Source organism: Castanea sativa, chromosome 9, assembly GCF_040712315.1.
Source record: "Castanea sativa cultivar Marrone di Chiusa Pesio chromosome 9, ASM4071231v1".
In the NCBI taxonomy this organism is placed as follows: Eukaryota; Viridiplantae; Streptophyta; class Magnoliopsida; order Fagales; family Fagaceae; genus Castanea; species Castanea sativa.
This window is the reverse complement of record NC_134021.1, coordinates 1467847-1486246: the sequence shown is the minus strand read 5'-3', so window position 1 is coordinate 1486246 and position 18400 is coordinate 1467847. Positions and strand designations below refer to the sequence as shown.

The window sequence follows — 18400 nt, the reverse complement described above, 5'->3', positions numbered from 1 at the left end:
ATATATATATATATATATATATAAGTAGAGACCTCACGTGGGAGAACACGAAATTTGTCAAGTGGCACTCTCTTTGAAAAGATTATTGATTTTTTTTTTTAAATAAAATACATCATTTTTAATTTATTACACTAATTAGATGCCATATCAGTTATTTAATAACTCAACTGATTTTAATTAGTAATAAATAAGACTAATGGATAAGATAGAGGGGTGTTAATCATCAAAAGCTTTTTGTTTTCCTTATTCCTCCATCCTAAGGTTTTCTTATGTTTATGCCTACTCCTTTTCCCTTATAACTAAATGCCTACTCTTCCTAAACCACTACATGCCTTCTCCTATGCCTATGTTGCTAAATTACCGATTCTTTGTTCTATAATTTGCACAAACTGAAATAACATTTAGATTATTTAAAAACACATGAAATCATATAAAAATCACCAAATTAGAGTTTAAAATTATAACTAAATTTTTAGAAGAAATTTAGGCACATTTGCACAAAAATTCCATGTAACTAAGTCACACCTAGGAATATTGGACTATTTTTCTTTTGTATAAATAGAAGGGTCCCAATGGCCTGAGGGGGCTAACAATGTCAAATTTCATAGTCTCCTATTACATCAAATGAGTATTTAATTTTTCTCGCAAAGTATTGAATAGTAAAGCTTCTGGGCCTTAGTCTCAATTACAACTCTCAATCATGTTGGACTTGGATGATATCTATCAACAACGTATCATTATGAGATGTAGAAAAAATTTGGAGTGTACACAACGTTTAGTGTGAATGGGAAGAGATTTCATCCAATTCCAATTGGTTAGGTTAGTAAGGGACCTATTCCAATTTAATGTTTCTGAAATTTTGTATACATGTAATAATCAAGGAAACTTCCACCTAAAATAAGTCGGACTTTTGGCAAGAGAGAAAATTGATGTCTAGACAAATCAAGCTAAGGCCGACCAAAATAGACCATATTCTTAATTTCTTATCTCTATTTTTCATGTACAAGACTTATAGTCAATGCTTGGCATATAAAAGTTGAACATCTTATCTAAAGTCCATCTTCTGAAAGCTTGAGAAAAAATTCATTTAAACTAACACAATATATAAATTATAAAGGAATCAAAGAAAAATTGTCAAAAATAATGAAAATTTAATCTATGCTTAAATTCTTATAAGGATGAACACAATAACAATATCCTTTTTTTTAAAAAATAAAGATAAAAAAAATCTGTACTTATTTTGTACGTATGATAAAGTCCTATCACAAAATTTTTTGAGACTCATGTTGATTAGTGATTAGAAATTATAAAGTAATAATCATGTATATATATATATATATATATATATATATATATATATATATATATATATATAAAAGTAGAGATCTTATGTGGGAGTGCGTGAGGTTTTGCCAAGTAACGCTCTAATTTTGCATTTAACATTTTTTTTTACCTCTTTCATTAAGTGTTTTTTACTATTACCCAAAAGTTTACATTAACTTATTTTACCGTTATTTCATTAGTCCCTCATTAATTGTCTAAGCTTACATCATACATTTCTCTCTTTCTTATGTCTTTTAGCATCCCCACCGTTTTAATATTTTTTAAAAAAGTAAAAAAATATTAGTTAAGGACTAATAGTAATAACTTACCAAATAAGGCCTTGGAGAGAGATAGAGAGATATAAAAATGTTGTGGATTGTTAAATAAAACGTATTGTTTCACTATAAAATCAAAAGACATTGTTTCACTATAAAATACTTGAGATTGACAAAACATTTGGAAGAGAGAGAAAGACAAATCTGAGGGGACGTCGCCTTCGTCATATTGGCCTCCCATCACCATCAAGACCTTAAACCTGTACGGGTATTTTTTTTCTTTTTAAATTAGGAGATTAAATATGATTTAGGTTTGGGTAATTTGGTTGAATAGTTTTTGTTTTGGGTATATAAGTAGAGAGAATATTTGGTACGCAATGTAAAGCCATATTCTACCATGGTTTGAAATTATCTATAAGACACGTGCATACACACTTGCCCACACCATGTTTTAATATTTCACTATCAATGAGTGGAAGACAGTGAGAGAGTTGGACATGCTTTTATTTTATAGTATTAAATATGTGAACACAACACAAATTATTTGATTTTTACGGTCCTGTTACTCTTTTGCATTTATTTTTTGTTTCATGATTTTAAAAAAACTTAAAAATTAATCTTACTTTAAGAAGGCTATAAATATGCAGTGAAATAACAGTTATAAATTGCACACACATAACCATTATAATTATTCAGTTCAAGGAATGAGTATATATATATATATAAAAGCAGAGACTTCATGTGGGAGAGCACGGAATTTTGTCAAGTGGCACTTTATTTGAAAAGATAATTGAATTTTTTTTTGAAATAAAATACTTCATTTTTAATTTATTACACTTATTAGATGCCACATCAATTATTTACTAACTCAACAGATTATAATTAGTAATAAATAAGACTAATGGATAAGATAGAGGGATGTTAATTATCAAAAACTCTTTGTTTTCCTTATTCCTCCATCCTAAGGTTTTCTTATGTTTATGCCTACTCCTCCTCCCTTATAACTAAATGCCTACTCTTCCTAAACCACTACATGACTTCTCCTATGCCTATGTTGCTAAATTACCGGTTCTATGTTGTATAATTTGCACAAACTGAAATAACATTTAGATTATTTATAAACATATGAAATCATATAAAAATTGCCAAATTAGTGTTTAAAATTATAACTAAAATTTTAAAATAAATCTAGACACATTTGCACAAAAAATCCATGTAACTAAGTCACACTTAGGAGTATTGGACCATTTTTCCTTTATATAAATAGAAGGGTCTTAATGGGATGAGGGGGCTAACAATTTTCTCTCCAAAACATTTGTTGTAGGAACACAAAAGTTTTCCATTGTAAACTTTTCACGATTAAAGAACATGAATTGCCAACTAATCAAACTAAAGTTTTTAGTACCTACAACAATTTCACAACATCAAGAACAAAACCTATACAATGTCAAATTTCATAGTCTCCTGTTACATCAAATGAGTGTTTAATTTTTCTCGCAAAGTATTGAATAGTAAAGCTTCTAGGCCATTGTCTCAATTACAACTCTCATTCATGTTGGACTTGGATGATAACTGTCAACAACATATCATTATGAGATGCAGAAAAAATTTGGAGTGTACACAACGTTTAGTATGAATGAGAAGAAATTTCATCCAATTCCAATTGGTTAGGTTAGTAAGGGATCTATTCCAATTTAATATTTCTAAAATTTTGTAGACAAGTAATAATCAAGGAAAATTGATGTCTAGACAAATCAAGCTAAGGCCAACCAAAATGGACCATATTCTTAATTTCTTATCTCTATTTGTTCCATGTACAAGACTTCTAATCAATACTTGGCATATAAAAGTTGAACATCTTATCTAAAGTCCATCCTCTGAAAGTTTGAGAAAAAATTCATTAAAACTAACACAATATATAAATTATAAAGAAATCAAAGAAAAATTGTCAAAAATAATGAAAATTCATTCTATGCTTAAATTCTTATAAGGATGAACACAATAGCAATATCATTTTAAAAAAAAATAAAGATAAAAAAATCTATTCTTATTTTGTACGTATGATTCACAAAGTTTTTTGAGACTCATGTTGATTAGTAATTAGAAATTATAAAGGAATAATCATGAATATATATATATATATATATAAGTAGAGATCTCATGTGGGAGTGCGTGAGGTCTTACCAAGTAACGCTCTAATTTTGCATTTAACATTTTTTTTACCTATTTCATTAAGTTTTTTTTTTACTATTACCCAAAAATTTACAATAACTTATTTTACTGTTATCTTATTAGTCTCTCATTAATTGTCTAAGCTTACATCACACATTTTTCTCTTTCTCATGTCTTTTAGCATCCCACCATTTTAATATTTTAAAAAAAGTAAAAATAATAATAATTAAGGACTAATAATAATAACTAACTAGATAAGACCTTGGAGAGAGATAGAGAGACATAAAAATGTTGTAGATTGTTAAATAAAACGCATTATTTCTCTATAAAATCAAAATGTATTGTTTCACTATAAAAGACTAAAGACTGACAAAACATTTGAAAGAGAGAGAAAGACAAATCTGAGGGGACGTCGCCTCCGTCATATTGGCCTCCCACCACCATCAAGACCTTAAACCTCTACGGGTATTTTTTTTTTTTTTTAAATTAGGAGATTAAATATGATTTAGGTTTGGGTAATTTGGTTGGATAGTTTTTGTTTTGGGTATATAAGTAGAGAGAATATTTGGTACGCAATGTAAATCCATATTCTACCATAGTTTAAAATCATCTATAAGACACGTGCATACACACTTGCCCACACCATGTTTTAATATTTCACTATCAATGAGTGGAAGACAGTGAGAGAGTTGGGCATACTTTTATTTCATAGTATTAAATATGTGAACACAACACAAATTATTTGATTTTCACGGTCTTGTTAGTCTTTTGCATTTATTTTTTGTTTCATGATTTTAAAAAAACTTAATCTTACCTTTTTTTTTAGGGTGAAAAATTAATCTAACTTTGAGAAGGCTATAAATATGTAGTGAAACAATAGTTATAAATTGTGCACACATAACCATTATAATTATTCGATTCAAGGAATGAGTAAAAAAATTTTTTTGGAAGGAATATTGTAGAATAAAAGTTGTTACAAAATGTCTTTCTCTCAGAGACCTCATGCAAGAGTGCATGAGGTCCTGCCAAGTGACACTCTAATTTTGCATTTAGCATTTTTTTACCTCTTTCATTAATTTTTTTTTATTGTTACCCAAAAGTTCACATTATCCAATTTTACTGTTATCTCATTAATATCTCATTAATTGCCTAAGCTTACACCACACCTTTCACTATTCTTTATGTCTTTTAGTATATCTACTGTTTAAGTGTTTCAAAAATAATAAATAAATAAATAAGGGCGGGCTAATAGTAATAGCTAACGAGATAAGACTCTAAAGAGATACAAAGAGACACAAAACTGTTGTGAATTGTTAAATAAAATGCACTATTTTACTATATATTACCAAATTAAAAGACCTGAGACTAACAAAACATTTGAAAGAGAGAAAGAGAAATCTGAGGGGTCACCACCTCCGTTATACTGACCTCCCACCACCATCAAGACACCGAAACCCCTACGAGTAATCTTTTTTTCTTTTTAAATTAGGGGCTTAAATATGATTAAGGTTAGGTAATTTGGTTAGTTAGTTAATTTTTGTTTTGGGTATATATAAGTAGAGAGAATATTAGATGCGTAATGTAAAGTCATATTCTACCATAGTTTGATTTTAAATCATCTATAAGACACATGCATACACACTTGCTCACACCATGTCTTAATGTCACACTATCGATGAGTGAAAGATAGTTAGAAAGTTAGGTATACTTTTATTTCATAGTATGAAATATGTAAATACAACACAAATTAGTTTATTTCATGGTCCCATTACTCTTTTGCATTTTTTTTTTTTTGGTTTCATGATTTAAAAAAAAAAATCTTACCTTAAGAAGGCTACAAATATGCAATGAAGCTACTAAAACAATTTTTAATATCTCAAAATGTATATGTTTCTTTACTCTAATTTAGTTTACTTTTTCTTTATAATTTATGTACAACATTATTGAAAAGTGTTTTATATAAAATATCATAAAATTATCTGTGTATCGCATGGGCAACTTACTAGTTAATACTAATAATGCATCGTTAAAGTAAATTTTTAAAAGACACAAAGTAATCCAAGTAAGCAATAGATCTTTAATAAAATAAATTTTTTTCAAGGATTGAGTTAAAGACACCAACTAATCCAAGTTGCTGGTGACACTAATTGGTGTGGGGATGGAGTGATTAGCAGCATAGGAGTTGTCTCTGTGACTATGTGACTATAAGGTGGAGTTACTTGAGAGGGACAAAAAGCTCTCAAATGAGAGGTAAAAATTGAGTAGAGGTTATTGGGTTTTTGTGATTTGTAATTGATTTGTTATATTTATATTTTTTTAACTTAGACCGTGTCCAAAGAATTTATTTTTATTATTTGAATATGTGAATTGTTTTGTAGATGTTCCTTATTATCTGGATTTGTAAATTGTCCAAATATTTAGCTAAATGTTTTTCTTGATATTCTTGGGACAACTAGACAAGGGATGATTTAATAATTTTTTTCATTTTTGTTTCATGGGTCAGCTTATAAATTGTTTGGGAGAGGGGGGCCAAGTATATAAATTTTAGACTCAAAAGTATATTTTTTATGCTAATATATATACTAGGGAATTGTTTTTCAAAGGTTGGGGGGCCATGGCCCCCTCAGCCCCAAGGTAGTTCCGTCCCTGTGCAAACCACACTTATAAAATGGTGCCCAGGTATTACTTGATGTTCAGAAGACTTAGTATCAGTACTACACTTGAAACCTCTATCTCTCTCTCTTGTTTTGATACAGAGAGAGAGAGAGAGCATCACAACTCTTAATTTCTTGAGGATGGATCAGCTAGTTGCAGAGGAGAGCATGGAAACTCCTTCAAACCAAAATACAACAGAACAGTCATCAAGACCCAGCAGAAAGGGTGGCTTTAGAACCATGCCCTTCATCATAGGTAATAAATATATCTCATTCTCACACACCTATATATTTTAGATACTATAAGCAGTATACTAAAAAGAGTTTTTGTTGACCATATTTTTTTTTCCTTGTTCTTGCTGTTGGAAAATAAACAGTGAATGAATCATTTGAGAAAGTAGCTAGCTACGGACTGATGGCGAACATGATCTTCTATTTGATCAACGGATATAACATTGACATTGCAACTGGAACAAGCATATTATTATTGTGGTCAGCCATATCCAATGCCCTAGCTATTGTGGGCGCTTTCCTCGCTGATTCTTTCTTGGGCCGGTTCTGGGTCATCGCCTTGGGATCCTTCTCTACCCTTCTGGTTAGTATTTTGTGACTTTCTTCCTGATTTAATAGTAGTAGTACTACCACTCATAGAGTTACAACTTACAATGACTAGCCAAAGCTTATGTATATTTTTTGTTTTATGTCCATGCTTGATTATTATCGATTAGACTCATGACAAACAGTTGTGATCGATGATTTGAATTGCTCAAATTAATTAATAAAAATGATTTTATGATTAGATATACTCATTTTTCCCTGTAATAATGAAGCAAATTCATTTTTCATAATACATTTAATTACAAACGGTACTTAGAAGCTGAAGCTCTGGGAGGATGACAAGCAAGAAAAAAATGATGTCGTCCAGCTTTAGTTAACAAAATTATCAAAACGACGTCACTCAACTTAAATGAATCCTCATTGAACCAAAACATTACCGTTTACATTAACTATACGGTACCGTTTTGTAGCTGAGCTGGAATATGACTGTCAGAAACGTAGTCGTTAGAATCTCTTTTTTCTAATCTCCTTTTTCTATTCTTCTATCAATTACACTACTTTGTGTTCAGGGCTCATCCTAATCCTCTTCCAACCTTTAAATAAGACTAATATATAAATATATATATATATATATATATATATATATATATATATATTCAAACTTAATTTTTTTTATTTAAAATATTTAAAACTCTCTTAATATAGTCAAGGAAAAAAAATCTTGTATGTACTACATAGCCTTATAGTTATTCTTTTTTTTTTATAGATAATGAAATGAAATACTAATGCAACTTCTCAAATAAATGTGTCAAATTTTATATATTGTTGTTTAGCTTCAGTTTCTTGTTCATTGCTTTTGACTCAATCTTTCATGAATGTGTGTATTGGAGAAAAAGAATAGCACTACACTTTCCATATCCCACAAATTCATTCAATGATGAAAGCTCATACTAGTTAATAGACAAAGATCCCAAAGACTTGGTGAAATGCACGCGGGTTGAATGAAAGATATCTGCCATCAATTTGTATGCTAGAAAACAATATACAACTATTCTTACTATAAGGCATAATGAAAGATATATGTCATCAATTTTTGTGGAAGAAAATAAAACAAAATTATTCTTACTAAAAGCCATTGAAAACATGTGGTATAGGTTAGATTTCTAGTTAATGCTTCACAAGTTTTTGGTCATTGTTTGGAACTCGCAAAGACTTTGGAAAGTTGTAGTTGTGGAAATTTGGACTATATAAGAATTGTTTGATATTGATTGCATAGTTTCGGGCATAATGTGTAGATATTATGTTATCCAGTTCCCTCTATTATTCATGCTAGATTGAACGTGTGGTATTGGTTAGATTTCCTAGTTGATACTTCACCAGTTTTTGGTCATTGTTTGGAATTCAAAAAGACTTTGGAAAGTTATAGTCTTGAAATTTTGGACTATATAAGAATTGTTTGATACTGATTGTAGAGTTGCGGAGATAATGTGTAGATATTATGTTATTTGGGTCCCTCTATTATTCATGCTAGATTGAACATGTGGTATAGGTTAGATTTCCTAGTTGATACTTCACAAGTTTTTGGTCATTGTTTGGTATTCACAAAGACTTTGGAAAGTTATAGTCTTGGAATTTTGGACTATATAAGAATTGTTTGATACTGATTGTAGAGTTATGCAGATAATGTGTAGATATTATGTTATTTGGGTCCCTCTATTATTCATGCTAGATTGAACGTGTGGTATATGTTAGATTTCCTAGTTGATATTTCACAAGTTTTTGGTCATTGTTTGGAATTCACAAAGACTTTGGAAAGTTATAGTCTTGGAATTTTGGACTATATAAGAATTGTTTGATACTGATTGTTGAGTTGTGGAGATAATGTGTAGATATTATGTTATTTGGGTCCCTCTATTATTCATGCTAGATTGAACGTGTAGCAATCAAGTTTTTGGGTCAGTTTTACTTTTATGTCATTTGTTTCTCTTTCCTCAAATATTTAATTATTAAAAATATTGGTATGCTTACAATGATAGAGTTCAAAAAAAATTATTTATTTATAATGATATTATTTAAGATTAAATTTACAATTAAATTCTCTCTCTCTTTCTCTCTCTCTCTCTTTTCTAATTTATTTTGTGGAAAAATAAATAGATGACATCTTTTTTTTGTTGTTGTTGAGGATACCATAAAACGGACCTAGACTACATGATTTCTACATATTCATTCTAGCTTGGTTTAACAAAGGGACCTAGATAACATTATTGTTACATGTTCAATGACCACACATTTAGTTTGCAATTCTGCCATTTGCATCATAAAAATTTTATATAGTCCAAAATTCTAAGACTACAACTTTTCAAGTCTTTGAAAGTTTTGAACAATGACAAGACTTGGTGAAAACGATTGAACAAAAGATATGTTAAAAATTATAGAGAGACTAATTTATAAGTTCAGATCTACGTGTAATGATGAAATTCATTTTCTCATTGATTTTTGGAATTGATTATTGTTACATGTTCAATGACCACACATTTAGTTTGCAATTCTGCCACTTGCATCATAAAAATTTTATATAGTCCAAAATTCTAAGACTACAACTTTTCAAGTCTTTGGAAGTTTTGAACAATGACAAGACTTGGTGAAAACGATTGAACAAAAGATATGTTAAAAATTATAGAGAGACTAATTTATAAGTTCAGATCTACGTGTAATGACGAAATTCATTTTCTCATTGATTTTTGGAATTGATTCTTTTCATTTCTATTCATTCAGCCTTAAGGAATGTCCGACAATTGGGATGGTTTACTAATGTATACTAGAAAAGTGGTTCTTCCCAATGGTTACTGCAGTTCAAGTCCCTAGGAACCCTATGCATGTGATCATGTTAACTTCGAATCATGGCTATATATCTCTATTAACGTGGGAGATATGTTAAATCTAATAAATTAGAGTGTAATAGCTATTTTAATATTTTAGCAAATATAAAACTAGAGATTCAAAAACACTTACGCATTAGTCTTGCCAAAGTAGTACAAAATACTTAGAGCATCCACAATGATTTTTTCAATCCTATCCTATTTTATCATCTCAAAAAGTCACTTATCAATTACACAATACAATTTTACAATACTTTTAGCATCCCAACTTTTATTTTCCTATTCTACTCATTAAAATAATATTTTTATACAATAAAATAATATATTTCACAATCACCATCATTTACAATACAACACATTATTTATTTATTCTCTCTTTCTTTCTGTTCAAGAACCACAATCACCACCACCTACACTACACATACCTGACACCCACCACCACCACCAGCAACCCATAATCTACTGTCAACACCAAAAAAAGAAAAAAAACCCAGACCATCAACACCACCCTCTTCGATTATCAACACCACAAAAAACAAAAAAAAACATAGCAACCCATGGTCAAACCCATTCCAAAAAAATCACTATCGGAGCCATCAGAGCTCCGATTTAAACCTTTGTCAAACCCATTTAAACCCATCGGAGCCATTACCAGCAAACCCACGCTGCTGCACCTACTGCCCAAGTCATTGCACCACCAGATCCATGCTGTTGCATCCACTGACCACACCGTAGCCCACCAAAATCACACCTATTGAAATCAACCCACCACCACCCACCGACCCAAAACCCCCTCCCACACAGATCACAATCCACCTGACCCACACAACCCACGCAACCCAACACTAACCCACCGCAATCTCCATGGCTAACCACTACGAAGCCACACAATCTTCACCCACAAACACAACAAAAATTTATGAAAACCGGATTGCTTAATTCGCCGCTGGGTAGCTCGACTTTGTTGAAGCTCAAAGGAAGCGGATTCGCCGCTGGGAAGCTTGAAGGAAGTTGATTTTGTTGACCCATGAGGAGATGCAGATCCAAACCCAGCCCGTTGATCCACGCCGATCCAATCTCCAAAATCCAAAACCCAGCACCAGTGCAAGCTTTGAACGAGAGGTGTGAGAGAGGGAGTGAGGAGGGAGGAGCTATTGTGAGAGATAAAGAGAGGAACTAAGAGTCAGAATGAGAGAGAGAGAGATGAGAGACCGTGGAGAGAGAAAGGTTTATGCATAAAATATTAATATACCTTTTACCATTGAGCTATAGTGCGGTTTTACATTTAGAACAGCATTGTAGCACAATTGTATTTTTTTTTTTTTTTACAATAGTTACATTTTACAACATCCAATGGAGGGGGCATTTTGGGCTGAATGGTTTCTATAAGCTTAAATTTGGCATTTAGCCATTCCGTTGTTGATGCTCTTAGTGAGCAGCAGTTGGCAAGCAACTTTCCTCGCCAAGCCAAAATCTTTTTATTTTATTTTATTATTTCTTGTTTCAACTTTCATCTCTCTCTCTCTCGCGTGCGCACCCTGGATTTGGTTCTCTAGTGAGTCAGACCTGAGGGGATTATAGTGAAGCAGGGGCGGTGCCAAGAGTTAATCAGGGTGGTCACTGAATTTTTTTTTTTAATATACCTTAACAAATTTTGAGTTTTGAATTAATAAGGGTCTTTTGACCATCCTAGAAAAAAAATTGACCACCTTAAAAAAAAAAAACTTGAATACCCTTAATAACAATCGAGTCCATTAAAAATAAAATTCAACCTCTACAAAATTTTGGTCCATTGAATGTTGAACCAAAAAATTGTGAGAAATGCTATATTTATAACATTTTCGTAACAAATCCTAAGTAACAGATTGTTAGTACTGAATAGAAAATTAATTTCAGTGATAAGTTCAAATTAGAACAGTAAAAACTTATCGCCTAGGCTTTGTTGTGAAAGTGTTGCAAAAATATTGTGGACATAGCACTTTTAAAAAATTTCCCAAACAAACAAATCGCCTAAAAACCCAAAATCAAACGCGTTTAATTGTGATATTTTAAATTGTGTTTTCAACTTTCAACTCTCTCTCTCTCTCTCTATCTCTCTCTCTCTCTCTCTCTCTCTCTCTCTCATGTTTTGTTTGGCTGGTTCTCCGTTGTTGGATTTGGTTCTTTGGCAGTAGTGTTTTGTTTGGCTGGGTTTTTGGTGGTGGAAAACACGATGACTGTTTTTTTTTTTTTTTTTGGGTGAGCAGATTTGGTGATGGTGGTAGTGGTGGTTGTGTTTGGGTTTAACCTTGGATTGTATATGGCGGCGGTGGTGGTGGTGGTGGTGTTGTCTTTGGTGCTTGTGATTGTATATATGGCAATGGCAGTGGTGTTGTCTTTGGTTGTAAAGAAGATTGGAACCTCATCGTTTACTTGTCAAAGAACCGTAAAAATTGTAGTTACAGTGCAATATGTGAGAATATAATAGGAGATGCAAACATTGATTTCACGGAGCATAAGATAATGAAATTTGAAGCCCAACTTTATTTAAAAATGGAAGAAGATCGACTTTCTAGGAATTTCATTGCCTTTCATAGTGAAAGTTAATTTATCTGTTGTGAAATTGTGCAATCTGGGTGTTGGAATGCTTACAATTGAAGAGAAGAAAGAAAAAGCTGAAGTCAAGAAAATTTTTTTGTGGAAAATCACCTGTGAATTTTGGCATTTGCTAGGTTGTGGGTGTGGTGGGTGGTGTTCGGTGGTGTTGAATTTGGGGATTAAAAATGTGGAGAAAATAATACTCTCTCCATCCCACTTTGTTTGTCTTTTATTTCATTTTGAGATGTTCTAAAATATTGTCCTATTTCTAAAAATAAAAGTTATTGAGGGGACTGATGTGAATGCTCTAATAAAAGCAACTTCCATGATATTTTGGTCAAAACATTAATTTTGACTAGCCAATTGAGGTCTAAGTTCACACTTAAACATAAATGACTACTTAAAATATTCTTGCCTTTATTACTTCTTTTAAGTTAGTAGTTAACTCAATTGATGAAATCTTTCATCATCAATAAAAGCATTTACTACCGTGCACTTTTGGCGCGATAGTTACTTCACAAGTATAAATGTCCATTTGGTTGGAGGGGTGGATAAATAGGAGGATAGAAAATTGTGGGAGGATAGGAAAAATTTTATTTTCTCTCATTTTTGTTTGGTTGGGAGTGGAACAATAAAGGGATGGAAAAAATGAGTCTGAATAAATTTACCCATATACCATTGTTAAAGAATGATGCCCAATTAAAACAAAAATGTAACAAATAACCATAAGAAAGAGCAATTACCCAAATTTATTAAAAAATAAAAATCATGTAAAAAGAAAACAACTATCACGCCCAGGACCTAGAAAATCCAAAAAAAAAAAAAAAGAATAGGAAAAAAAGAGGCAATGTTTAGAAGAAGAAAAGAAAAAAAAAGAAAAAGCAAAAAGAAAGAGGACACGCACAGGCCTAGAAAAGGCAACTTGAGGAAGCCCATGTGCACATGCACATGGACATTTTTGTCAATAAAGAAAAAATTCATTTCCACTCACTTTTCTCTTCATTTTGGAGAGAAAATTTTTTGGTAGACTTGAGGAGAAAACGCCTGAGTTCCATAATTTATTTTCCTTCATTCCTATCCAACCAAACACATTCTAAAAAAGTTTTCCTTTCCATTTTCTCTCCAAATTTTTCATCTACCCTATTTCACCTCCAAAAGAACACACCTTAAGTGTTTGTGGGGTGTAGGGAGCAAGGGTCAAGATTTAAGTCTCTAGGATGAAGCTTTACACATATATATACTTAGATTATGTTAGAATAGAATTTCTATTTTGTATATAAATAATAATAATAATAATAATAATAATAAAGCATTTAAAATTAAATTCCACCAAAAAAAAATATTACTGATTTAATCTAATGATAAAAAATAAAGGAAAAGTTAGCGAATGCCTTAAGGAAATTTATTAGTGAACTAATTTAGAAAAAAATTTTATGGGAAAAAAAATAATTAATATTTTGAAATTTTTTTAATTTCTCATAAAAATAATATAAAAACTTTCCTACAAAGGTTTATTAACCATTCTTTTAACATAACCCAAAAATTAATAATGTTGAAATACGCGACATACATTCAAATCCTATTATATATAACCCCTTTCTTAATATTGGATTTTATCCAATGCTATAGTTTTTTTTTTTCATAAATTGTTGTCACAGGGCATGACACTACTATGGCTGACAGCCATGATTCCAAAGTTAAAGCCTCCTCTCTGTGCCGCCCAATTTAGCAGCAATTGCGACTCAGCCAGTCCTGGCCAACTCATTGTCTTGCTATCCTCTTTCGGGTTCATGTCCATTGGGGCTGGCTGCATCAGACCATGTTCCATGGCCTTTGGTGCAGACCAGTTGGACAATAAGAAAGACAACCCCAAATATGAGAGACTTTTACAGAGCTTTTTCAATTGGTACTATGCATCGGTAGGAATTTCATCAATTCTTGCATTGAGTATCATTGTCTATATTCAAAACCAATTGGGATGGAAAGTCGGTTTTGGAGTTCCTGCAATTCTAATGGTGGTTTCAGCCCTAATGTTCTTGTTTGGCTCTTCTCTTTATGTAAAAATTAAGGCTGAAAAAAGTTTGTTTACTGGTTTTATTCAAGTACTAGTGGCTGCCTTCAGGAAAAGAAATCTTCCACTCTCGGCCAAGAATGTAGAGTACCATTATGGGAAAGACTCAAGCATCATTGCTCCGACTGATAAACTAAGGTACCATATCAATGTCATTGTTAAATTTTGACATGCAAACACTACAAAACTATGCAGGAACATGCTTCGACATGTTCTTGAAAATAGTAATGTGAGAAACAAAAAATTTACTATCTTTTTCATAACTGGTGATGTGAAAAGTCATGACTAGAACAGTATTACTATAGATAACATATACTTTTATGGGAAAAGTTAATCGATATTTTAAGGGTATTTGATTTAGGGAATATTTTTAAAAACTTTTAATAGGAAATGAAAAAAAAAATTGAAAACTTTTTATATTTCTAATAAAAATAATGTCGAAACTTTCTTAAAATGATTTATTAACAACTGCTGCAAGGGTACTTGTTAACATAACACTATTTTTATTAGCACCAATTGTAATATATCACCTCAAAAGTTACGAAAAAAATTATCTTGCTTGAGACTTATTGTTGAAAACCTGTTTGAAAATGTTTCCTAAAAATGACTCATTTTAAGGAACATCAAAACAATACTGTCATTGATTTTGTTTTCTGTTGTGTGCAAGGAAATCCTAGTTTTTAAACATTTATGGAAACTGTGAATACAATAAGAAATCGGGAAAAGAAAAGGTATACTCCAGCAGGGAAATTTCTCTTACCATGTTTTTGTCCTTTGAAAAGGTGTTTCAACAGAGCTTGCATTATCAGAGATCCTCAGAAAGACTTAAACCCAGATGGCTCACCTATTAATCCATGGAACCTCTGCACAATAGATCAAGTAGAATCACTCAAAGCACTGCTGAGAGTCATCCCCATGTGGTCTACTGGTTTCGTGATACAAGTTACTTTGAATCAATACACATTTACAATCCAAGCTAACATGATGGACCGACACCTTGGTCCCAAGTTTCAAATTCCAGCAGGATCATTCTCTGTGTTCATAGTTATCACATTAACTATCTGGGTTGCCATATACGACCGTGCAATTGTTCCATTGCTAAAAAAGCTTACCGGAAAACCAAGCGGGCTTGGAACAAAAATGCGCATGGGAATTGGGTTAGTACTATCTGCCTTGGCCATGGCTGTGTCTGCGATAGTTGAGAACAAAAGGAGGAATATTGCCATTGATCAAGGCCTTGCTGATCAGCCAGGTACGGTGATAGACATGTCTGCAATGTGGCTAATTCCACAATATTGCTTGATTGGGTTGGCTGAGGCTTTCAATGCAATTGGCCAGATTGAATTCTATTTCTCTCAGTTTCCAAGGAACATGTCAAGTATTGCAGTAGCTCTTTTCACACTGGGACTGGCTGTGGGTAGCTTGGTGGCTAGTTTTCTGGTGACGATTGTTGATAAAGCTACAAAGAAAGGAGGGAATGAGAGTTGGGTTCCTAACAATCTGAATAAGGGTCACTTGGATTATTACTATTGGCTCATCACCATAATGTGTATAGTTAATTTTGTATATTTTCTTGGTTGTTGTTGGGCTTATGGACCTAGTGAGGATGCAAGGGATATAATGAAGGACAATAGGCTAAAACAAATGGAAAGTAAAGAAGATGTGGGCAAAACAAGAACACCACCCTCGGCTTGATGTGTAGGTATAGTTCTTGATGTTGATGAACCCAATTTACATTGATGTATTTCAGTATTTGTGTTCACTTCATCGGGCAGTGCTTGAGCTTTTTCAAGTTTCAAGTGCCTAGTTTTGAGAGGTAATCGCTTAATATTTTAGCATGGTAGTATATCATAGTCACCGAAGAGTGGACAAGGTGGATGAAATCATATTGTCTGTAATTAAAAAAGGAAAACCATCTTTTTTTATCTTAGAATAAGATGCAACTAGTCAATGTATAATATAATACTCATCACGATGTATTGGCACACTACATTCAGTTTAAAATATATTGTTCGATTTAAAATTTAAATTGACTGTTTATATATAATACTCATCATGTGTTATAAACTTATAATACATGGGAAATCATCTCTTAGTTACATTACATGTTACTAAAAAGAGAAGAAATTGAATTTGTTTAGATTAATATAATTAAGAATATGAACTTAATGATTTTTGGACAAATATTTAATTACTTCCACTAACTTAAGTGCACATTATTAATTATATTCTTGATTGTATCTTATTAAATTTAGTTTTTCCTTTTCCCGAATTTAATTTCAAGTGTTGCAAAAAATAATTGAATTTGAGTAAGAATGTTATATTTCCAATCAAGTGTTATTTATATAAATTTTGGAAAAATAATCATAAAAAATCATTTTATATAAAAAATTATTACATGGAAGTAATGAATTTAGCCTAAAAATACTTTTAAAAATAAATAACACAGTACAAATCTAGCCTATTATAACCTTGGTTCCATATATACTATAATTGAGAATGTGAGCATATTGTTTTAATGAATGAGTAATTTATGATTGAATCTACCATAATTAAATTTGATAGTAAAATACACCATTTATGTGAGAATAAAGAGTATTACCACTCAATACCCTAAAGTACCTAATAATAGGCCTTTCATGGAATTGGACACTGATATTTCACAGAGAAAATGTTTAGCTAAAGCCATATAATATCTTTTGAAGGATTTTAGTTTCACACAAATATGGAAGGCAACAAGGTGGAATGTGGTTAGATTAGGGATGGCAGAAAAAACTCGTGCAAAAGAGGAAAGACAATTATGAGAGTGCTAAAAGAAAGGAAAAACAAGTGTTCTGAGGATGCTAACAAAATACGCATACAAAAAATTTATAAAATTGATATGAATATGATTAAATTTGTTGCAAAGATTAAAGTTCAAATTTAAAGGACCATCACCAAAAGTAGTGGGAATTGTTGAAATCCAAAATGATCGAAGGTATCAACTATTCAATATTGGCTTTGATTGAAGACCTATAGTCTCTAGATTTCGTTCAAGTTAACAAGTTTTCGATGTTTCTTCATATGTATTGGCCTCATCAGAATTACAGTAACTCCAATTCTCCAACATGCTTAAGAGTTTCAACCTTGATCCTTCTCTTTGTGATAGTCTTTAGGCTAGTGATTGAGTCATTTGTCATTGATACCTCTCAAGCTTTTGGGGTAAAGGACTTTGTGGTAGTAACCAAGTTGGAAGTCAGAACAGTTTCAAAAAAAAAAAAGTTGGAAGTCAGAAAGACTAAGGTGGTTCATCAAAATGAGGTTGCTCATTTGGTTATGGGCCTTAAAGGTATGTTTGTTTGGAGGGATTTTAGGGAAGACGAAAAATTGAGGAGAGAAAAGTGGAAAGAAAGTCTTTTTAGTAGGTTTTTGGTTGGGAGGAAGGGAGGGAGGAAAAAAGTGGTGTGGCTCAAATGTTTTCTCTCAAGCCCACCAAAATGGGGAGATTTTGGGGAAAAAAACTAAGGGGAAAACTATCACGGAATGGAGCAAACCAAATACCCGTGCAAGTGCACGTGGGTTTGTTGTTTCTTTGCTAGTTTGGCTTATTATTATTATTTTTCCTTTTCCTTCGATTTTTGTCTCTCAAGGAGAAAACTAAGAGAAAAACTCACACGATATGGAGTAGACCAGAATACCCATGTGCAAGTGATAATAGCTTAATTTTGCATATTTATATCATTATTAGAAAGCATTATTATACTAATTTTGAGTTAATTCATACATTTTATAGCTGGTTTTGGAATAATGCTGAATAATCAATTTTGTATTTAATTGAATTTTAATGCGTGAATTTGTCTTTTAGATGATAATAAAATTAAATAAGTGGATTTGTGCAAAGAAGAAAGTTAA

General features: G+C 31.7%; 1 protein-coding gene across 1 annotated transcript; it reads left to right on the top strand.

Annotated features, from left to right (window-relative positions):
* The first annotated feature begins 6374 nt into the window (after nt 1-6374).
* Nucleotides 6375-16500, top strand: LOC142609387 (protein NRT1/ PTR FAMILY 1.1-like). Its single transcript, XM_075780962.1, has 4 exons — nt 6375-6680; nt 6802-7019; nt 14097-14647; nt 15292-16500. The coding sequence occupies exons 1-4, from the start codon at nt 6566-6568 to the stop codon at nt 16202-16204; spliced, it is 1797 nt and encodes a 598-aa protein (XP_075637077.1). The 5' UTR covers nt 6375-6565; the 3' UTR covers nt 16205-16500.
* Nucleotides 16501-18400: the final 1900 nt, after the last annotated feature.

Bases quoted from the DNA above. Each gene is read 5' to 3' on its own strand.
- LOC142609387 (XM_075780962.1), top strand. From the start codon at position 6,566: ATGGATCAGCTAGTTGCAGAGGAGAGCATGGAAACTCCTTCAAACCAA. The intron at 6,681-6,801 runs GTAATAAATATA...GAAAATAAACAG, and splicing joins AACCATGCCCTTCATCATAG to TGAATGAATCATTTGAGAAA. The intron at 7,020-14,096 runs GTTAGTATTTTG...TTGTTGTCACAG, and splicing joins GATCCTTCTCTACCCTTCTG to GGCATGACACTACTATGGCT.